Source organism: Plodia interpunctella, chromosome 13 (assembly GCF_027563975.2).
Source record: "Plodia interpunctella isolate USDA-ARS_2022_Savannah chromosome 13, ilPloInte3.2, whole genome shotgun sequence".
NCBI lineage: Eukaryota > Metazoa > Arthropoda > Insecta > Lepidoptera > Pyralidae > Plodia > Plodia interpunctella.
In genome coordinates this window covers 2,160,957-2,181,734 of record NC_071306.1, presented here as the reverse complement: position 1 = coordinate 2,181,734, position 20,778 = coordinate 2,160,957, and the positions used below count along the sequence as shown (strand labels likewise).

Genomic DNA, 20,778 nt, shown 5'->3' with positions numbered 1-20,778 from the left:
AAATACTGAAGAAACGACATGGAGCGCTGACATCTTTTGTATATCAACCGTGCACGGGGCTATTTCTAAATCTATGATCTCACTCAAGACGTGTCCGTCCCAATTTGCCTGGCAATTTGTAAGCGACTCACGGGATTGGGTGGTTTACATAATTTATTAGTTTAATCACAGATATCAGAACCATATTTTAAGCTAAATATCGTTCTGTCAATACCAAATGTTGTAAAGTGGTAGTGACAAAACATAGGTACTTTCAGCTTAAAGTATGCTTTTATAGTTACGGACGGAAATACAGTTGCAATGTATAACACTACCACACAACGGGAATTATTTTCCCGATGTGTCAGTATTACAAATCGCGGTCGGATTGAACTGAAAAGTTGTACATATACATACAGCTTGAGTAATATAGAGTAGAAATTAATTAAAGTGAAACAATTTTCCATACATAATTGTGGTGAAAAAATGCTCCATATATAATTGTTGCCAAACTTCAGCATTTTACGTCAAAAATGTGACAGTTACGAATAATTTTTTGTCAACTCTTTATGGTTAAGCTTTACACACGTTTAGTTTGGATGACAATTTATGACACGCATGACCATATGGTGCACCCAGGATCGGTTGCAGACAAGGGAACTTTGCAACAGTTTTACAAATACAACTTTTATTCGTGACTTTAGTTTTGATAGCGATAAGTATTCTGACCAGAATTCTCTCCCAACGAAAGAACTACTAAACGGTTACCGCACGGGCAATGACTTTTGACCCAGGATGGGAAGAATGTCTTTGGCAATTGATTGTGAATATTCGCTGATGATGTGTCCGGAGCGGAGGGATAAAAGCTTGTTCAGTTATTCATATTATTGTATTATTGCTGTTAGTTTTATTTCGGATGCCCATTGATAAGCCAAATGATCAAGGATACGTGTTATAGACTAGTAATACTTGATTACTAATCAAATAAATATTAATATTATTTGCAACCGTTTCTGAAAATATAAATTAAAACCTAGTTACGCTTATAATGTGTGTACTGGCTTATGATGAATGATGAGAAAAACACTCACATCTACCTAGGTTTAGGAGGCACGGCTGAAGATATTATGTAGGATTAAGCCTATTTGCCATGCACTTTACAGAGATGTTATTATCAGATGTTTGACAAGTCTGTGGAGAAGTCGTGAGCCGCTCATGGGGAGTCTTGGGTGAAGGCATGAAATTCATGAAGCGGGGGCGTGCTTCGAACGCGCATTTTGATTGGTTGAAATTCGCGCGTCATTCTCGTAATAAGTACTTATGTTTCTGTGTGGGATAAACTTTATCAGTGTTTTTTGTAACGAGTGCAAATGCTGATTCTTTATCTTTATATAGGCGAAGTCTATTATAGGAAGATGCTGTCGATATTAAATATTTTTCGGCCGAGTCATTTTTTCTTAGCTTTTGCCACACCTCTGCAGCTATGAGGTCATTAATACTTATAAGTAAGTAATAAATAATAATAAAGTGATACTAAATTAATATTCTTATTGATAAGCATGGTTCAGGCTGTTGGTTTAGGTAATATAAATTTCATACAGTCAGCAGCGCATCAAGGAAGTTGGTTAGGTACCCAATTCAATTCCATACAATAGCATGACTTGCTGTTTGTTAGCTATATGCGGTTTGTTTCAAAGAGACTCAATTGGTATCGTAGGGTTCGGCCCATCGAGTGGCGTACACTTCATTATTTTCCAGTTTGCTCCCAAAAAGTCTGGCTATAACCAGTTTGCACTTGACCTATTGGGAAGAAATTGGAAACATACTAGGCGGTCTGTGCTAGGCGTACACCATGGAATTAGTAGGTACTCCATTGTACGAAGTACTTACTAAATCCATGGCGTACACCCATCTCTGGCCGGTCCACCACATGTTTGACAGAAACAACTAATTTAACTAATAAATGAGAATCTTGCTTAGTGTGATAATGAATGATTAAGAATGCGTTGTTATTTGTACACATACAATGTTTACGTTCTTTATTGATATTCAATTTGTTTTGGGAGCCGGAGGTGTACACAGAAACATTATGATATTCTCTTCCACGTGACTCTTCTATGGGTGAGTAAAACATTTGAAAGAAATTACTTAATACAAAAGTCTTACTATACTTCTATACAAATCTGATAAAGAGAACGTGTTTGTATCAAGTTTGTGTGTTAAGTGGTATCTTAAAGTATCTTCGTGAACTATTCTTTCACAAGTACGGAGTTACATTATTTCTACTTACGGTTCTTCTTATTATGATATATGCACGAGAGCGAAGGCCTGGAACGAAGCTAGTGAAAGAATATAAAGATCTAGTATAGGTACCTATTGGTCTCATTGGCGTAGATAGCTTGGATCGGCCCAGGTACAAAAACGGTCAAGGATGGGATCCCACCCCAACTAACACGCTATATACCAACTTTCGCAGTTATGTATGTCATTTTTTGAATGGATCTTAGAAAAAGTATGTGTGATCTTAGAAAATGTAATGACAACGTTCAGTTGACATTGTTTGTCATGCAAGTCAGTTGCAACTCAAAGTGCATACAAAATGCGAAACCTAATCAATTTACTCTGGTAATATATTAATTACTTCAAGATCAAGTGTTTTACATAGTGTTCTAGTGATAAACATTTAGGTAGTGGTGTAAGTACTATGTAATATATGTAACTGTGTTCAAGTATGTGATAAACATTTAGTGGCGTACTATGTAGTATATTTAACGGGTTTGAGGTAGAATGCATCCTGATGAAGGGGAGCCGCCTGTGCCCACCGTTCAGAGCAGCTCGGCCGAAACTTATGACTCCATCACAGCAACATGTAAGTACGAGTACAATAGAATTAAACACTGTTGAAAAATATGAAAAATATAAGTATTTGTTCAGTTATTTCATCAATAAATCTAGGCGGGGCCAAATATTGGGCCTCAATGCTTGATTGGGTCCAAATGGCGTTTTTGTTGAACATGGAAACCCGGTCTGAAATAATATTTACTACCGATCCGTCGCCGCTTCGCTCGGGTAGGTGAAAACACCTAAATCTCAGGAATCGCACCATCTATTGGTGAAGAAATAAAAGTTACGTATGATTTCATTCATTTCGATAAAATATTGATCTTGACTTCCTATCTGTTTTAATCTTGCATATAAGAGGATACAAAAAACGTTGACGTTCATACACTTGAACATTGGCAAGCATAGGCGTTAGTAACGAGATATACCGACCTATTATCTTGTTATAAATGATATGGCACCTCTCAGCCACCTGCCTAGTCGTCACATCCGGGCGCACTCGATCTGAGTATATCGTTATAGATGTTCTTGTTCGTCGGTTCCGATCACGAATTAAAAAAGTTTTGTGATGCGAGACTGAGGCAGACGGAGCAGGAAAGCATCCCATTCTGAACGGAAAATTAAATAAGTCCCACCCGCTTTACGTGACGTGTGCGCGACTAATGGTAGCTTTGACCATTTTGATACACCAAGTATTTGACTCATGGTCCATGTAGACTGTATTTGCAATCGTTAACAAATCTGCATTGGGCCGTGGGTCATGGCCCAAATCTTACCCACTTACACTCATTACTTACATAGTAGAATTACATTACACACTAGCTACATATACACTACATATATGTAGTATATACACTACATATTATGTAGCTAGATAAAAAAAAACATGAGGCACGTAATTCTACTGCCCCATAAATCTATCAACAACATAAAAGTTACGTAGTAATATTTTTATTTCGCGTACGTAATACTGAACGTTAGTAAATAGTGATTGGCAGACGCACTTATTGCCTTTAGTAGATTTCCATATGAAGTAATTATTGCAAGTTAATGTGGTAACTATAGAAATAGAATGATGATAAATTAGTAACAGCGATATACAAGTTACCTTTGCAATTTATCGGTAGATTGTACGTAGTAATTAACCTATAATAGTAAGAATTATTATTGTTGCCATGCTAAGTACCTAACTACACTTTTATCTTAGTAGTAGTATTATATTAGTGCCTACGTAGCTAATAGGCAACAACAGCATTCCCAAATAGGGTTGTCGTGAAATCACTGATCATTATTCAAAATTTGAATTTTGTTTGCGCGGACCTTGGGCGTAATAGCCCCGAATATAAGGAACAGATAAGGATGAGAAAGAGTTGGATTCTTTTATTATCTGCCATCATAACATCAATATAATCTGTAGTTGCTGACGAGGAAAGTCAGACAGCAGGAAAGTAACTTGGATTAGTTGAAGCGGCGTACAAACACACTAAATAGATTAAGTACTTTTATGATACGAAACCAAGTATCAAGTTGAGCTGCGTCTAAGCGATAAGATAATTTTATTCAAACTAACGAAATGATTTAACTTAATGCAGGCATAGTAAAATAAAAAGTTAGTGTATAGTGTACCTAGGTATACTCACCCAAAGATCTAAAGAGAGATATGAATGAGTAAGACTGTAACAAAACATTCACGTCAGTTCTATCAGTTACATGCATTTAGCGGCAACTGGCCACACAGCAATGTCAATCAAGGCAGTCGCTAAAAAGGTGGGAAGCGGGAAAGTTGTGCGAACTGTGCAAAGTTGCTTTTGCCGCCAAACTGCCAATATTCTATCACATTATGGTTAAACTGAGATCTAGCCTAACACAGATCTAGACCAATCGCGATCTAGTTATTTGTCTATCTAGTCTTATTGAATGTCGTCGTAAAACATCTAAACCTTCTAAACTTCATAAACGCTCGAATGAAATACTTAGTACAAAATATATAGTCTTATGACGTTTTTCATTCCAAATGGCACGCACGAGGGTTGTGATGAAATCATGACGCGAGCTTTGGACTTTTAAAGCTCACTATAATAAATCGAACACATAGGACACAATACAACAAAGGATTAGGTCTTATTTTGTAGTCACGAGTTTGCAATAACGATCACGAGTTAACTTAAATACTTCATTAAACAAGGAATGTGATTGGCACATTAGTAACACGTTAGGTGATCAAATATGCCAATTATCGAACGAACACATTTTCATGATGATAAGCGGTTTCTGAAGCCATCACTCGTAAACTGCATGCCATCGCTTATTTTTTCATTTACAAGTAGGTATGCTTTTTAGTAACAAGTATTATAAATACGAAATTTATATGGTTTCTTATATCAATCATGCCTGAATTGTCGACGAGAACAGTGATTCTAGATAGTTATTAAATAAACTATATTGAAATACGAGTACTTTGTTGATTTACTTACAATACAATTTTTGTTTATTTTTTAAAACCAGATTACCAATTTCTGAAGTATTTCGTGTATTCTAAAAGTTCTCAATTTTTCGTCTTTTTTCTTTTTTCATAGATCGAATTAAACTTAATGTCTGAATTTGAAAATCTAAGTGTTCGTCAGCATCAAATTCTTCTAAAGATGGCAGTATACCCCTGAAAAATGACAGCATAGGTGTTTCACCAAAAGATGCTGGTGATGACGTTGGTTTCACTGAATTCAATTCAATTTCATATTCATCTAACGATCTCCTTTTCTTCGCTGAACGGGTTCTTTGAGAATGAGAATTATCTGGTTGACAACTAGTGCTGACAAACTCTGGCATTTCGTATTCGGCTGAAGATTTTGCTGGTTTCTCTTCATCTTGATCAGCTTCTGTATCAGCCGCGTCATTATTGGATGTGCTGGGTTCAAATATTTTTTCTAAGAATGACAACTGGTCACTGTAAGGTGGTTTTTTACATGAGTTTGAGCCAGAAATTTCATATCTTCGTCTCCATTTCATCCATTTTTCACGTTCGTTGGTCCATTTTTTTATTAACGCTCTTCCTGTAAATATTACACAGATTAAATCATAGTTATTGATAAAAATATCAGGTAGGGATATAAACGGATGTAATACTAGGCAGGAAGTCCAATCAAAAAGTTGTTGTCAAATGGTTTTAGTTGGCCAGTTTAGTTTGTCTGATGCTGTGTTGCTGTAATCGTGTAAACTAAGCTATACATATTTATTTTTTACAATGGCAATACCCAAATATATTTGTCAAATTTCAAATTTGTCAAAGTAGGTAGGTAGGTATTTAGGCACAGACCAATGGTCTGTGTACCTAGGTATAGGTACCTACCGTCATGGCAAAGTGCAAACTTGGTGAGATTTTGAAACAACTTTTTGAAACTTCTATAATTCGGCAAATCATTTACATAGATACTAAGCATTGTGGATTTGATATCAAAGACATTATTGGAAATAAACCAAAGATAAGGGATAATGAACAAGTAAATTTTAATATGGATTCGAATTTGAAACCTCAAACAATATTAAGGTCCTCTAAATTTTAATTTCACATACTCCATTAAACTTTCATAATGATGAGATACCTATTCGTTGCTTCGACTGCCCTTGCTAATAGCTACGTTTTCTTAGTAAAATGAAGAGCCATGCATCACCATGGTATCATCAAACAGGATTTTATCAAGATCCTTATTGTGAAGATAAAATAACAGCGAAATCCAAAAATACCTCTATAACTACACCGGTCAGCACTCATCTATGCACTTATGGGTAGGTACCACCATTCATGAATATACATTTTACATACATAATACTTTCAGTTTAATGTTTCGCTTATTGCAACTAATTATATTGCTGTAAATTATTTCGTAGAAGCTTGATATCTATACTATATTTTCTTGTCTGTAGTAAGCTGGCTGACTCACACCCTGACTGCAAAACAGGGATGGAATGAAACAATGAGAAAGGGTACAGAGAAGCTTACTGTAAGTACTTATCTTACTAAATTGTAGTGGTTTATCATGTTTAACTATGCCTACTTTTATTGAAATACAGGTTTTTATTTCATTTTACCTTTTAAATATATACACTGGCTGTAGAGTAGAAAATTTGGTTTTAAAAAGGATTCAGCTTAATATACAATCATCATAAAATAATAATAATATGTACTGGTCTCATAGTTATCTACCTACTTATTAAGGACAATAAAAATTGTCATGTAGCCTTCTTGCACCTTTTAACAATATGTATGAAATAATTAATTAGCGACCCCTTGTGAACCTTGAATTTAAAATTAATAAGAAGTTTCCTTCTTATAGTTTAATAATCTAAATTGTTGTCTTCTTTTTTGGCCCGCTAAAGTTAAATCTCATAAAGTACACATACATTAAATAACACCGTTCCCATACCTCATAAATAGTCTTGTCATAAGTAATCTCAGTCAATAAATAATCTGAACAAACATATTAATTGTGTTATCAAATAGAAACAGAATCTTTATACATAATATGCATAATTTTTTAAATAAAATAAATAAGTATCAGTAATTACCTCAATATGTGTAACATGTATCTACTTAATATTTAGACCTTTTTAATTAAACTTGCAAAAGAAAGATATAATTTCCTTACCTAATGTGTATTTCCCTAAGTATATGAAAATGTAGGCATGCAATGGCTTCAAATACCTAGCTATATAAGTGTACTTGTATAGCTATAGCTATTTTAAGGTGTATTCCACTATTTTTTCCTGCCTCTAGCCTAGATATATCAATTATAAAGGTCTTTGAAATCTTACATTTATTATTCATGTAATAAACCTACAACATAAATTAAAATATGTTTTGTCTCACTCTGTCAATGTCAAATAACGTATAGGTGGTGGGGCAAAACATATTTTAGCTAAATAGGTAGGTGGTGATTTTTTTAAAATAATAGAGTAAATATCTAGAAAGAGCTTTTTCTGATATTATCCTAGTTTGGTTTGGAACTCTTTATATTTTATTCTTCTCTGGTTTATACAGTATATACCTACCACTATAATTAAATACAACTAGCTACTAACCTTTTTCATTCTGTTCGTGTAAACTCAAGCATTCAAAGTTGTCTAACAATAAAACGCAGATCTCATGCCAGGCCGCAGTTTTCAGGTGCCTAGATTTGTAATCCTCACTAGTTTTATCCCATAACATTGGCCTGAGTTCTATAAGGCTTATCATGTGGTCCAAATCCACATTTAAACTGTCTTCCATCCTAAGAATTATGTTGAAAATACTTCGATTGTATCTAAAACAGTATTGGCGTGTCTAATGAAGACGTCTTGCGCACAGATACAAAATGGTTCTGACGTACGTTCCGTTCACGCACAATTGGTACAGTAGTGTTTATTAAATATTTGTTAGTAAACGCCACTATTGCTAATTAAATTATTGAAGAAATTGATATGAGTTAGGTTTATTAATTTTTGTATGTATTTTGTTTTGTTTCAATGCGATTTCGGCGTCTAAAATAGTTCAATAATTACGCTATGCGTTCCGTTTCATTTTGTGGAGACATGAGTCGACCGATCAGACGGGTTAGTATCACACACAACTTATTGATCCGGCGAAGAATTTTGAGATAGTAGGTACTTCTTGTACGAATGTCTCGGTATCTTTTCATTATTGATATGGTTTGCTTTGAGGAACTCTTTGTGTTTATATATTGAATTAGGTACCTATTGGTTGTAAAATTACTTGTATTTTACAAGATTTGTGAAATTACCCGTAGGTAACGTAAACTTTTGTCTCCATCAGATAACCTCCCCTCTGATATGTATCTCACAAAATATGTCTACCTACATTTTAAATTGTACCTGCAATATAAATATCGTATAAAATCTTTTGTCTACATTTTAAATTGTACCTACAATATAACTATCGTATAAAATCTTTTGTCTACATTTTAAATTGTACCTACAATATAACTATCGTATAAAATCTTTGGTATAGCTGATCGAAATATAATAGTCCCAGAGGGTAGGTAGGTACTTACGGAGATGAAGGACAAGGTCGCGAGAAAATACGCACGCGAAATCAACCTAGTAATGAAAAAATCTATTAATTTGGATTGTATGATTTCACTTCATGCGAAACCCCACGTGTTTCCGTTCACTCGTTACTATATTTGTTTAGAGTAGAACGGACTACACGATTAGACAGGCAGGCGCCTTTTGTTTATTGATACAGTGTGATGACAAAACATAAACTTGTATGCACGACAGTTAGGGCCCCTGCCTAGGTCGTGTGTATGTTTATTGTAAGCAGGTTCTTTGTTATGATAGCTTCCTGGAAATTTAGATTTCTTAGCGGGTTCACGAATGTGTCCAAGTCTACTTCTGTATAACTACGTCAATATTCAATCTTACTTCATTTGATTGCAGATCGTAAAGTTGAAAATCGGTTATATTAGTAGCTTAGAATATAGATATTGTTTTCTGACATTAGTCGAACATACAAGCACAGTTGTATATGCTTAACAGTGTAGAAAAAAAAAGTAGTACATAAATGCAAAAAGTCTTTAAACCATAGTTTAAAGACGAGAGACGTGAAGTAACAACTACTTAGTTAACAAAATCCACAATCTGATTCAGTGATGTAGACAGAAATTACAGGATAAAGTCCTACCCCTATTCTTCTGTCTGAGTAGGATTTTATCCTAAATTCAAAATTCTAAATAAGCATATTCAATGGCCTTGTTGCACTATCTCACATTGTGTTCTCTCCAGGTGTAATAGTAATGTGTCGTAACGAGTACTTTTCCATTGAACAGTTCAATAGCATTATGGTTGCATAGAGGTCGTTCACATAATTCGCATGCCGCCGGTGTCCAAAATAAAAAAGTATTGAGCTACATATTTTGTTACTAACGTTTTGAATCGTTTGTTCGCTTTATAACAGGACAAGCGTTAGTGATCTTACGCATTCTTCTTCATGACATGACATGTTGATGATATTTCCCAGCGACTTTTTCCCTAACCGTTGTTTTATAGATGTGGCGTATAGTTGGGCAACGTAGTCAGTGTTCGATTATTCGGGGAGAGGCATCACATCACACTGGTATAGTAAATATTCCACTTGATCCTCGGGGGCTTTTGTGAAATTAGTTTCTTCCTTTCAATCCCTCAAGTCAACTACTGTTAAGTTATTATCCTATAATCTGTGTCCAAGCCGTAGTGTACTTTTATGAACTGATAGACTGGTCTGACACCGGCCCAATTAAATAAATAGTGAATAAATATATTAGGACAAATCACACAGATTGAGCTAGCCCCAAAGCAAGTTCTAGACTTGTGTTGTGGTATACTAACTCAACGATACTTATATTTTATAACAAATACATAATATAGATAAACGTTAGATCATTTTCCATCATGACCTGACCGGGGATCGAACCCGGGACCTCTCGGTTCAGAGGCAAGCACTTTACCACTGCGCCACCGAGGTCGTCAAATTGAGTTGGCAGACTGTTCAGCGTCAGCCACTATTCATACTGAAATAATTATATTTCAGTTATTTAAATTATTAAAAGTTTGTAATAATGAAATTATAGTCATTTTCGAGATTTTTAAGCTGTATTCTGAAGCAAGTATAAGACGCGACTTTTGCCGCAATTTTGTTAGACAATTTATATTAAATAAAAATAATAATAATACTGGCTATAAACTTTATAACCGGCATGTTTGGTAGTACCGAATAAATTTGAGGACAGAATAAGTTTGTAAGCGTTTCATAAGGACGTCCACTGCAGATGTTAACCTTCAGAGTTATTTATCCTGTTTCGTATTTCACTTGAAGTGCCTGCCACAGCAATAAAAAATACTAATTTGCATAAATATAGTGCATCGAGAGAGGAGTCTGATTTTGCAAGAATTATTGCAAGAATTTCACAAAAATAACGAATATAGTTAGATACTATATATTCCATTATATATTTCATGTTATTTCATAATTTATATGACAGCTCTGTCCAGTTGATAGTAGAAAACTGATTGGAAACTTGATACGATACAAATCTTAATTTAAAAATATTCTTGAAGGTAAATTAAAAAGAACAAGAGGTTCAGGGAGACCAATATAAAGGAGATCAAAACCTGAAATGTAAAAATAACAAAGAAGAAATACGACAAGAGTATAAAGATTATTTCATTATTCCCTAAAAATAATCATCACCGAAAATGAAAAAAAAAAAGATAAAAGTAGCTAGCTCCTTAAATTATGTACCGCCAGTTGTCACCGGTGCCATCCAGATGTGGTGTCCCAAATTTGGTACACCGTCTTCACCTCGCCCCTGCGTGCTGCGCATACGCAATTAGTGAGGAGAATGTTTCGACGACACTAAGAAATGTGTAAATACCGACAACAATGACATTGTTCTTGACATCGAAAGTGGAATGACTTCTTATTGTTACTACTTTTAGTAAATTTGAGGAAAAAATATACGAAAAAGACGAAATTAAATATTGGTGAGGAAAAGGAAAAAAAATTGACTTGTCTATTTTTTTTTTGCCCTAGTATAGTGGTTCTATTCAAGCGCTCTTCTCCTTCAATCTTTCTCCATATGCTCCCGTGGATGTCATACGAAGCGACTAAGAGACACAGCCTAGGCAGCTGATAGGCAACAATAGCATTCCTAAGGCCTTGACGTCAGCTAGGCGGGCGGTTGTAAAATCACAGTCGGATCTTCAAAATTTAAAGGATTTTTTTCGCTCATAACCCCGAAAGCGATCGAGATGCCATCCATTCAGAGATGAGACGATAAAATTGTTGTCAAAGTTGAATACTTTTATGGCAAGTCTTACACTACTTACATACTTCGGAATCTAGCTTGTTTTAACAATGTTGTACCCAATGAGTTGTATTACACATTTTCCCCTGTCTTATATAGTAATTGTGTTATCTTCCGGATATTTATTTGTGTAAACACGAACGCAATACATTCTTGTAGCTTGATGCCAGGTATGAATCACTCCGTCCTCCTCATATCATAAGTATAATGAATGCCTTTTTTGATGAACTAGATATAATGCTAGTGCTTCGAAAATCTAATTACATGTGTAGCGGGTTTAGATTATTAACTTTATTATTCGACTAGCGGCCCGTCCCTGCATGCATTACTCGGGTAAAACCTAAAGTTTTGTTAGGTACTCCGTGGTTACTCCTGAAGGTTTCGTCTGTCTCTGTGCCTTCATTACAAACACAAAATACAAATCTTTTTATAATATTAGTATGGATATGACATCCTGTATTGACGAATAATCAAATATCTTATATTTTTTGAATGGTTCTCACCTACCTTCCTTATCTCTTAATAGTCGTATTCCTCATTGCTGAGGGTCGTGGTCATTACGTGGAATGAAACACACAACGACTTTCTTGGCACTATTAATGGAGTGGTTTGCCATTGCCTTCTCCATTTCACACACATGTTGATAATCAACCAGAGTTCAGGTTTCCTCACTATGTTTTCTTTCACCGGAAGCAAGTGGTGGTCGATGAAAACTAACTACTACACATGAGTCAGATTGGTATACAAACTCATGTGGTACGAGTAGGATTCGAACCTGGGACCTTTCGGTTCATAGGCGGGCGTCTTAACCATTACACCACCGCCGCTTCCACCTTCCATATAAAGATTGTCAAATTACTGGAAGTATTGTAGATGTAGAGGAGATAATTTGTGGTGACACTCTTTATACATAGACTATAGCGACCCGCCCCGGTTTCGCACAGGTGCAATATTATCCATGTTAGGTACATTATGTTATAAACCTTGCTCTGGAATCACTCAATCTCTTAAAAAAACACGTAACAAAATCCGTTGCGTAGTTTTAAAGAAAATATGAAAGAAGCTAATATGATAGGGACAGACAGCGGGAAGCGACTTTGTTTTATACTATGTAGTGATAGTGATTACAAAGTCTTCGATTTCAATTTTTTTTTTCCAAGACTATTTCCAATTGCATTAAAAACCTAGGTAATTCTACTTAGTTAATAGCTTCAATATGTCACGTTACTAACGTGTAGGTAGGTGGCATATAATATGACTAGTGATTTTTTTTTTATAATTTTCAATTGCAGCTATCACATAATCACCTTGGCATCGCTATTCAGCTCACAGTCCGTGTTTCATTCAACATGATGTGTGTACGTCTTTATACTTGAATTCAAATTGTTCGTGTCGTACCTAAGTTAATTTAATAACTATCAGAATAAATTTAATTTCGGCGTTATATCGTAAGAAGGCTTTTTATTGGTTAAGTACTTTATTTCATCGTCGGGAGTCAAGCTAAAGGGGACTACATTTGCAAGACCTCATTTATAAAAATTTCTCATTCATATTATTTATTCATCTATTTTTATAAAACAAATTGAAAGTTATCCTACTAATATTATAAATGCGAAGGTTTGTGAGGATGTGTGTGGGTATGTATGTTTGTTACTCTTTCACGCAAAATCTACTGGACAGATTGTTATGAAATTTGGTACACGGGTAGAATATAACCTGGAATAACACAAAGGGTACTTTTTATTCCGAAATTCCCACAGGAGCGATGCCCCGGGACGCAGATAGTCTGTTATAAAAATTGATGATTCATCTATTTTTTTGATAACATTTAAAAATTTATGAAAATTATATTATTTTGTTAAAATAGAAGGCTTTAAATATACTTTCTTTTCTTTTGTCATTAATGTTAGTTTTATTACTGAGTCACTCAGTGTAACGTCGTCATAGGGTGTCATCATCATACCTGTTAAGCCAACAACCTTTATCTCAACCTCATATTGAGGCAACCCACACAGCTCCGACGATTAAAATAGATACTGTTAGTTCATTAATCAAAATACGACACCTATTATAGACAACTCTTATCTCATTTTCGCGTGTTTCCATTCTTATCGGCTGTGACGCCCCGAAGTTCAAGAGTCCGTGGAAAAAATAAACCTTTAAAAAAAAAAAAATAGGGCTGTGATTTTACCGATTTTACCCTGTTTCGCAATATTGTTTCTGACTCTGTCAAGCCTTCATCTCCCGTGGTTGTCTCATACGATATTTTCGGAAGGGTATGAAATGGTTCTATATTAGTGCGGTCTCGCTGATACCTAGGTTTAATTATTAATTTCCCACAAAAAAAAAAACACGTTTTATACATGTTGATCGTCGATGAGACAAGTAAAATCGATGATTACTGTATTTTAAAAACAAAACGATATTTCTGAAAATATTTGTTGCGATATCGAATAGGCAAAGGGTTCATGTAAACAAACGAACAAGACGTGCGAATGCCGGTAAAGCCGCGTGCGTCTGTAACTTGCGTGGCTAATGGCTTAAAAACAAGGCTGGCTCGGTGTTGCGTGACAGTCGACACCAACCTTCGCGGCGAGACGCGGCATGCACCTGCGAGCATGACGATCTGACGCGCGCGTAATCACACGTACCTGAAAATTCAAATTTTAAAACGTTCTAAATGTTAACACCAATAAAAAATATAGGCCAGAAATAAAGTGCCAGTGTCGCAACATTAAAATTTTGATTTTTAATATATTTTTTATTTTTTATTTGCGATTTGTTAATTCATTAGTGAAAATGGGGTTGAAACCTGAAGAAGATAAAAGGCCCAGCAAGTTGGCTATTATGGAGGATGATGAGCCGAGCCCACAAAGTAAGTTTTGAATAAGTAAAAGTTTATTTGCATGACAAATAGAAACTGCTGTATACGTTAATTATGATGAGTTAGTGAACATTAAGTAAGATTACCTAGGTATTCACTTTCCAACGTTAAAATACTTGTTTCTTGATTTCTAGAAAGGGCCAATATTTTATTCTGAAAAAGTAATAAACAAGTACGGTAAGTACTTGTACCAATCTTTCTACGTAATTACTTTTTAGTAATCATTTCGGTGACATTTTATTTTTTTACACACTACCCTGTTACCTAAATTAAATAAATTTACATCACATTTCTATATTCACTAATACTTCAATCATTCGATCCATGTCTATTAAGATTCTAGTCCTCAAATAAAAAGCGTTTAAAACGTATAATTAAATATAGGCCTTGTTTTCATTACCACTCAAAAATTTTTAATTACGTTTAATTGCGATAATCAATAAGAACAGCGAGGTTTTATGGATTAATAATTATGAAATTAAAAACGTTATATCAGGAATAAAACATACATTTATACAACCAATTGAATTAAATATCTACAATATAGATGATCCGAGAAATAAAGATGGAACCATGTTTATTTAATATCATTGCTATTCATGCTAACTTAATCTCTCTTGCAATAACTCTAATATAAATAAATCTAATAAACTTTTATAATATCTAATTAAAAAAATATATACACTGCTTACTTTGAAACAAGAATATGAGCAAATATATACAGGCTATTTCAAATGTCAGGCTTAATTTAAATGAGATTAATAATCGTTTGTGATAAAATTAAAAAAACCAGGAGGACCACTTGCTTACTTGATAGTAGTAAATGTAGAAAAAATCTATATCAACGTACTGGCCTGTGGGTAGACGAAAAAAAATCCAATGTCGTGCTTGCCTTCAATTTCCATTCAGTGTTCTTTTTATATTGTTGATGGTGAATGTCCTTTGGTCATTTAACATAATTTATGGAAATTAATTGCGTTGGATTTTAGTTTTATTATGATTAAACATATTTTCAATATCACAAGGCGAATGTACTCTAAAATATATATCGTTTAGCAACAGTTAGTGTCAGGGATGTAAATAAATCGTAGAGATTGATTATACAATTATTTTCTACTAAAATAGCATAAGTGTTCTAGCACTTGCCTATATTACTTGAATAATTTTTTCATTCATTCATACCTACATCAAATTTACTTTTCCGAGTAAATACTTTGAGAAATGTTTCGAAAAATGACTTCTGCAATATTTGCATAACAAAGTGTAGAGCTTTCAAAAACCTGATATTGAATTACATTAGCATTTAGCTAATGACAATAGTGATTAAATACTTTTTGTTTTGGTGATATACATCAGTATTATCGTGAATTAAGTAATATAATAGTAGAAATATTTAAGTATTTTTAACGGTATTTTTTGCAAGTGTAGTAATTTATATTAAAGTGAACATTTATCGTAATTTAAGTTTTGTAGATGACAGATAGATAAATCATCACGTATGTATTACTTACGGGGTAGACAGGGCTAAGAATTGAGAAATTTGAAGGCCAGGTTTAGCTGTAAAAAATAGACGCAGGAGTATGACAATATTGTGAAATAAAATCCTGAAAAGATAGAACATAGAACCTAAATAAATAAACTTGTAATTGAAACTTTAAGTTTTGATGACGTAGAGGTATCATGAACTACAAAAGTAAGTCGGAGATTATTCGTAGTTATTTAGATTCATTGATAGTGTTAAAAAATCCAATGTTACGGGAGAAAAAAATATTACTTTGATTAAAAAAAATGTCTGAAATTAACTATTACGGAGCAAAACAGTTAGGTATTATAGTATATTATTTAGCACTGTTTATTTTGAACTGCATGGAAAAACCTAGGTTCGTATAGGATAAAGAAAATTAGGTTAAATTTTCTAATCAGTCGGGTAGTAGTACGTGGGTTTGCTCCACCGCGCCCACTAATTCTAGCCTAGGAACATTCTAAAAAAAACCAGCGCAAACGGTAAAAGTATATTATGTATCCGATAAGTCATTCTAGGTATGTATTACTAAATATATCAGTGGCTAAACGCAACTTTTTTCGAAAAGAAGTTATATTTTATTCATACAAAAAATTATCACTTTAATTTATATCTAGGATTTTTTTTCCATATTTTCGTACACACTTTTACATTGTAGGGTGCCATCGCAGAAACACCAAACTATAAAGAGCCATCGGCTTTTAAAGTGGGAAGGTAATTGTTTTATAATGATATATAAGATCTATTGTTATTACAATAATGCCTTTTATTTTGCGTACCGGACGGACGGACGTAACTTTATTTTTAGTAATACTGCACATGAAGCTACAATACAAAATTTTATAACTACCAATTTGGATAGGATTATCCAGACTCAAATTTTCTGATACAATTATTATATTATGTAAACACAACATTGCAATCATTATCATAACATAATATAAAACAATTATAAAACCATTTGTCTGTGTATGCATGCTTAGATCTTTAAAACTAGGTAAGCAACGGATTTTGTTGGGGGTATTTTTCATAGATTCAAGAGGGAGGTTTTTTATGTAATGCATGCTCACGCACTCGTGCGAATTCAGCGCAGGCCGTTAATAAATAATAAATAAAAAGCAAATATTTATACAGAGATCCAATTCCATATAATAAACATAGTTCAATGATTGACAATGACATAATTTCATTTTGCAGTAACGCTAATATAGTGTCGCATTTGTACGCCAGTACGTGACCATTGCAAAGTAATAATGGAGGTTTTACGTACATTGTTCGTTTGTTGTACGCGATTATTTTTTAATGTTTCGTCTGAATGTAGAAATGTACTGCACAAATGTTTGTTATGTAATGTAATGATAAACAAATTGCGCTATAAAACGCCGAGGTGTCCGTGTCGAAATTATATCGACAATATCAGCTTATATTATGGTTAGTGTAGCTTCCTGTAGTTTATGTAACCATTTAATTATATTTTTCCGTAAAAAATATTCGAAGAAGCGGTGATGGTCTAGTGGTTAAGATTCCAGACTGTAAACCGAAAGGTTCTAGGTTCGAATCTTCGATGAATACTCGTTGAGTTTGTATACCAATTTGACTTATGCATAATACTCGTAAGTAGTAGGTAGTTTTAATAGACCGCACTTTATGTGAAGAAGTGATGGAAAACATCGTGAGGAAACCTGCACATTAGTTGTTGGTTTATCAGCTAGTGTGAAGAAATTGCCGTAATTATGAGGAAAATAACAATTTCCATCTGCCCGTGTTATCACTGACCGTGAATATGTTCACGTGCGATCTAATTTCGAAACATCGAATCAAGTTAACGATATATCTATATTGTCAATAGACTCGATAAAGAATTGCGAAATGTTTAAAGAGACATTCGATTATAGTTATATTTTTCACTGCATGAAAATTCATGTCAAGGGTGTTCTTGTAGGTGCCTATTGAAGCCCTCTCACGAAAATGATTAAATTTAATGCCTGTTACATACGTTCGGTTTTTTAGTTTGCAATGCATAGTTGAGAATATTGATACACCCTTTGATACAAAATAGGCCTAATTTTGTTATTCTTCTTTAACATACTCCTGGTATGCCTTATGCAATAAGCTTATGCATATATGGTAAGAGGGAAAAATGACTATGGTAAAATTTACCGCGACCCATTAGTCCACAATTTTGTTTTGTTTTTTTTAATGGTCAGAATCCAGGTACAATAATCGGCGTACCTGTATAGTTTTAAAAGCTTTAAAAATAGATAATATGAATATGATTCGTTGGTTTTAAAAACAAAAGGTAAAAAAAAAAAACTTTGGATTGTCATCCTCAAAAAAATTCCTCGAATATTATCATCATATAATATCACATTATATCACTTGTACTTTGAGAGTTTAAAACTAATCTATTGAAAAATGAGATACCTCTATAGGTTTGTTGCGGGAAAATTTTCCCGGTTCTTTTTAGGGTTCCCACTAATCTTATGAAAAAGAATCGACATTTTTCAACCATTTTTTGCAAGGACCGTAAAATGTATATATCCAGTTTTTGTCATTTTATGCAAGCAGGAGTCCAAGTTTACTTTAGTAATTGTAGATACTTTTATTATATTTATAGCAAATGAGAATTGACTAGGTATTTTGGTACGCCGACATAAGTCAATAAATATTGAAGAATACTATGATTTTTATATCTTAATTTATCTTTGAATTGTGTTGGTTAATTTACTTAGGTACCGTATTCCTTGTCACTCTACTTCGCCTTACAAGACGGATGTCAGTATTTAAGTATGATACATATTAATAATGATAATCTCAGTTAAAATTCAACCGGTCTAAGAATTAACCATTATTAAAAAGAACACGTATTCCGTATACCAAAATATAAAATAGTCTGTATCATTTGAGATAAAACGTATAGTACTTACTGTTACAAACCAGACAGACAACCAAATACCAAGTACTTCTCTCTTACTCTTCCAGTAAGACATTCCTGGCTGTGACGTATCAATGCCCGGTTCGTTTGAAAGATCTTTTTTTATTTCGGTTGCGATTTTAAGGGCCGGCCTGAATATAATGAAGTGATCCTATTTTAGGGCATCCAGCCAGAGTACAAACAAAGTAATCATATCACATTAGGCTAGGTGACATATCACCTATCGCCAATTGGCGTAGATTTTTAGTTCCATCTTGTGTCATACACACATAGCTTACATAAAAATCATCTATGTACAGCGATTGGAACAACTTTTACAACGTGTATACAAACAGCTTAAGTGTTTATGGAAATTGATGTGTCTAGTATAAGGTGTTATTTATCAAATCGACAATCAGTGTTACTCGCAAAATAACACATTATCACGATCTCGCTTGCATAACGCGATGCATTGTATAATAGCTAAAAGCGACTGTAGATAAGTTCCCCTACATTTCGATATAACTCAATTTTATCGATGCAATAAAAGTATTTTAATAGTTATCGGTAGATCTCAACGCAATATAAGTTATGATTTGCATGACTGCCCTAGAAATGAAAATAATAATATCGTATGTAAGAAGCATTAAATTGTTAGGGATGCCTTGTATGCTTATGCTTTCCTGGTATAATTTGACTAGGCCTGGCCTGTGGTTTTGATTCCGTGGGAATTCTGGATGGTCAAATATTTTGTACCTGTGCTCAAAAATACTCCAGGCACAATTGTTTGTGGGGTAAGAAACGTGTCTTGGGGAACGACTGTTACCTTGGTACAAAGACACATCTAGGTGTGCCAAACATAAGTCGTTTTTCACTATGACACTGCCAAATGATACTAATGAATAGCTAACCAGGGAAGCAAAAGGAAAATGTAGGAAGTTCTATTTCCTTTTGCATAATTCAACCTCTTCATCGGGTCATCGTCATGTATCAGACTAATTAATGTTAATAATTTATTTACTCAAAACGTGCCAGCTTTAATATTAATGTTTCCCTGAGCCTTAGGTTAATAAGATGAAACGAAAGTATACTTAGTATCTCAACTAAAAATATTTTCACAATTTCCTGATGTCTTGTATATGTATGTATATCTTTTTCACAGATTGTAATGAAAATAAAAGATTGTTAATTTTTGGAGTGTACCTATGTAGCTTTAATATTGCTATAACGTTGCGTATATACATTATATAGTATTTATAAAAGCGATTTTGCAATGAATTTGGTGAGTTTATAATGTGCGGCTGACCATACATAACGTTTATGGCGGTTCCCGGATATCCGCAAAGCTTCACTTCTGTCATGCTATCAAGACGGGAAGTTTCCTCATAGCTGGCAACCACAGACTTATATTTTAACCTCTGGCAACATTATGTGCAATGTGTGATGCAAGTTAAATAAAATGCAACGTGTTTTATGCGAATTACTTTATCCCCGACCTAAATTTACTTAGCTTAAAATACCAAAACTTTTTGTCTTGTTAGAGTTGTTTTTCAATCCATTATTGTCTTTTCACTTCCAACTTTTATTTTTAAGGTTAGGTTGTAGTTTTATATCCGAATTTTATGAAATTGTTGTAGAAAATGTATCTGCCTATAACTAACTTAAGTGTACGATAAGTATTGGAGGTGTGCAGGACACAGGCTAATCGTAGACTCGCCTAGGTGTCTTTTAGCACTACTATAGGTTCACTAATAAATAGAAGTAAGAAAATGCACGGCTTTTCACAGTCCAGGATTTATTG

General features: G+C 34.0%; 2 protein-coding genes and 1 long non-coding RNA gene across 3 annotated transcripts in view; 2 read left to right on the top strand and 1 right to left on the bottom strand.

Annotated features, from left to right (window-relative positions):
- Window positions 1–4,874: 4,874 nt before the first annotated feature.
- On the bottom strand, window positions 4,875–8,377 carry LOC128675001 (uncharacterized). The gene is made up of 2 exons (XM_053754047.2): window positions 7,897–8,377; window positions 4,875–5,870 (listed from the first exon to the last, which is right to left on the bottom strand). Exons 1-2 carry the CDS (start codon window positions 8,081–8,083, stop codon window positions 5,356–5,358), a joined length of 702 nt encoding a protein of 233 aa, XP_053610022.1. The 5' UTR covers window positions 8,084–8,377; the 3' UTR covers window positions 4,875–5,355.
- LOC128675002 (uncharacterized) lies at window positions 6,119–11,339 on the top strand. The gene is made up of 3 exons (XR_008405219.2): window positions 6,119–6,603; window positions 6,742–6,818; window positions 10,909–11,339. It is a non-coding gene; the product is annotated as an uncharacterized LOC128675002 (long non-coding RNA).
- Window positions 11,340–14,187: 2,848 nt separating this feature from the next.
- Picot (picot) overlaps window positions 14,188–20,778 on the top strand; it is a 54,074-nt gene continuing 47,483 nt past the window's right edge. The window contains exon 1 of the mRNA XM_053753940.1: window positions 14,188–14,532. Within this exon, the coding sequence (XP_053609915.1) occupies window positions 14,457–14,532 (76 nt within the window). The 5' untranslated portion in view covers window positions 14,188–14,456. The remainder of the gene's footprint in view (window positions 14,533–20,778) is intronic.

Bases quoted from the DNA above. Each gene is read 5' to 3' on its own strand.
- LOC128675001 (XM_053754047.2), bottom strand. From the start codon at position 8,083: ATGGAAGACAGTTTAAATGTGGATTTGGACCACATGATAAGCCTTATA. The intron at 5,871-7,896 runs GTTAGTAGCTAG...TAATATTTACAG, and splicing joins ACACGAACAGAATGAAAAAG to GAAGAGCGTTAATAAAAAAA.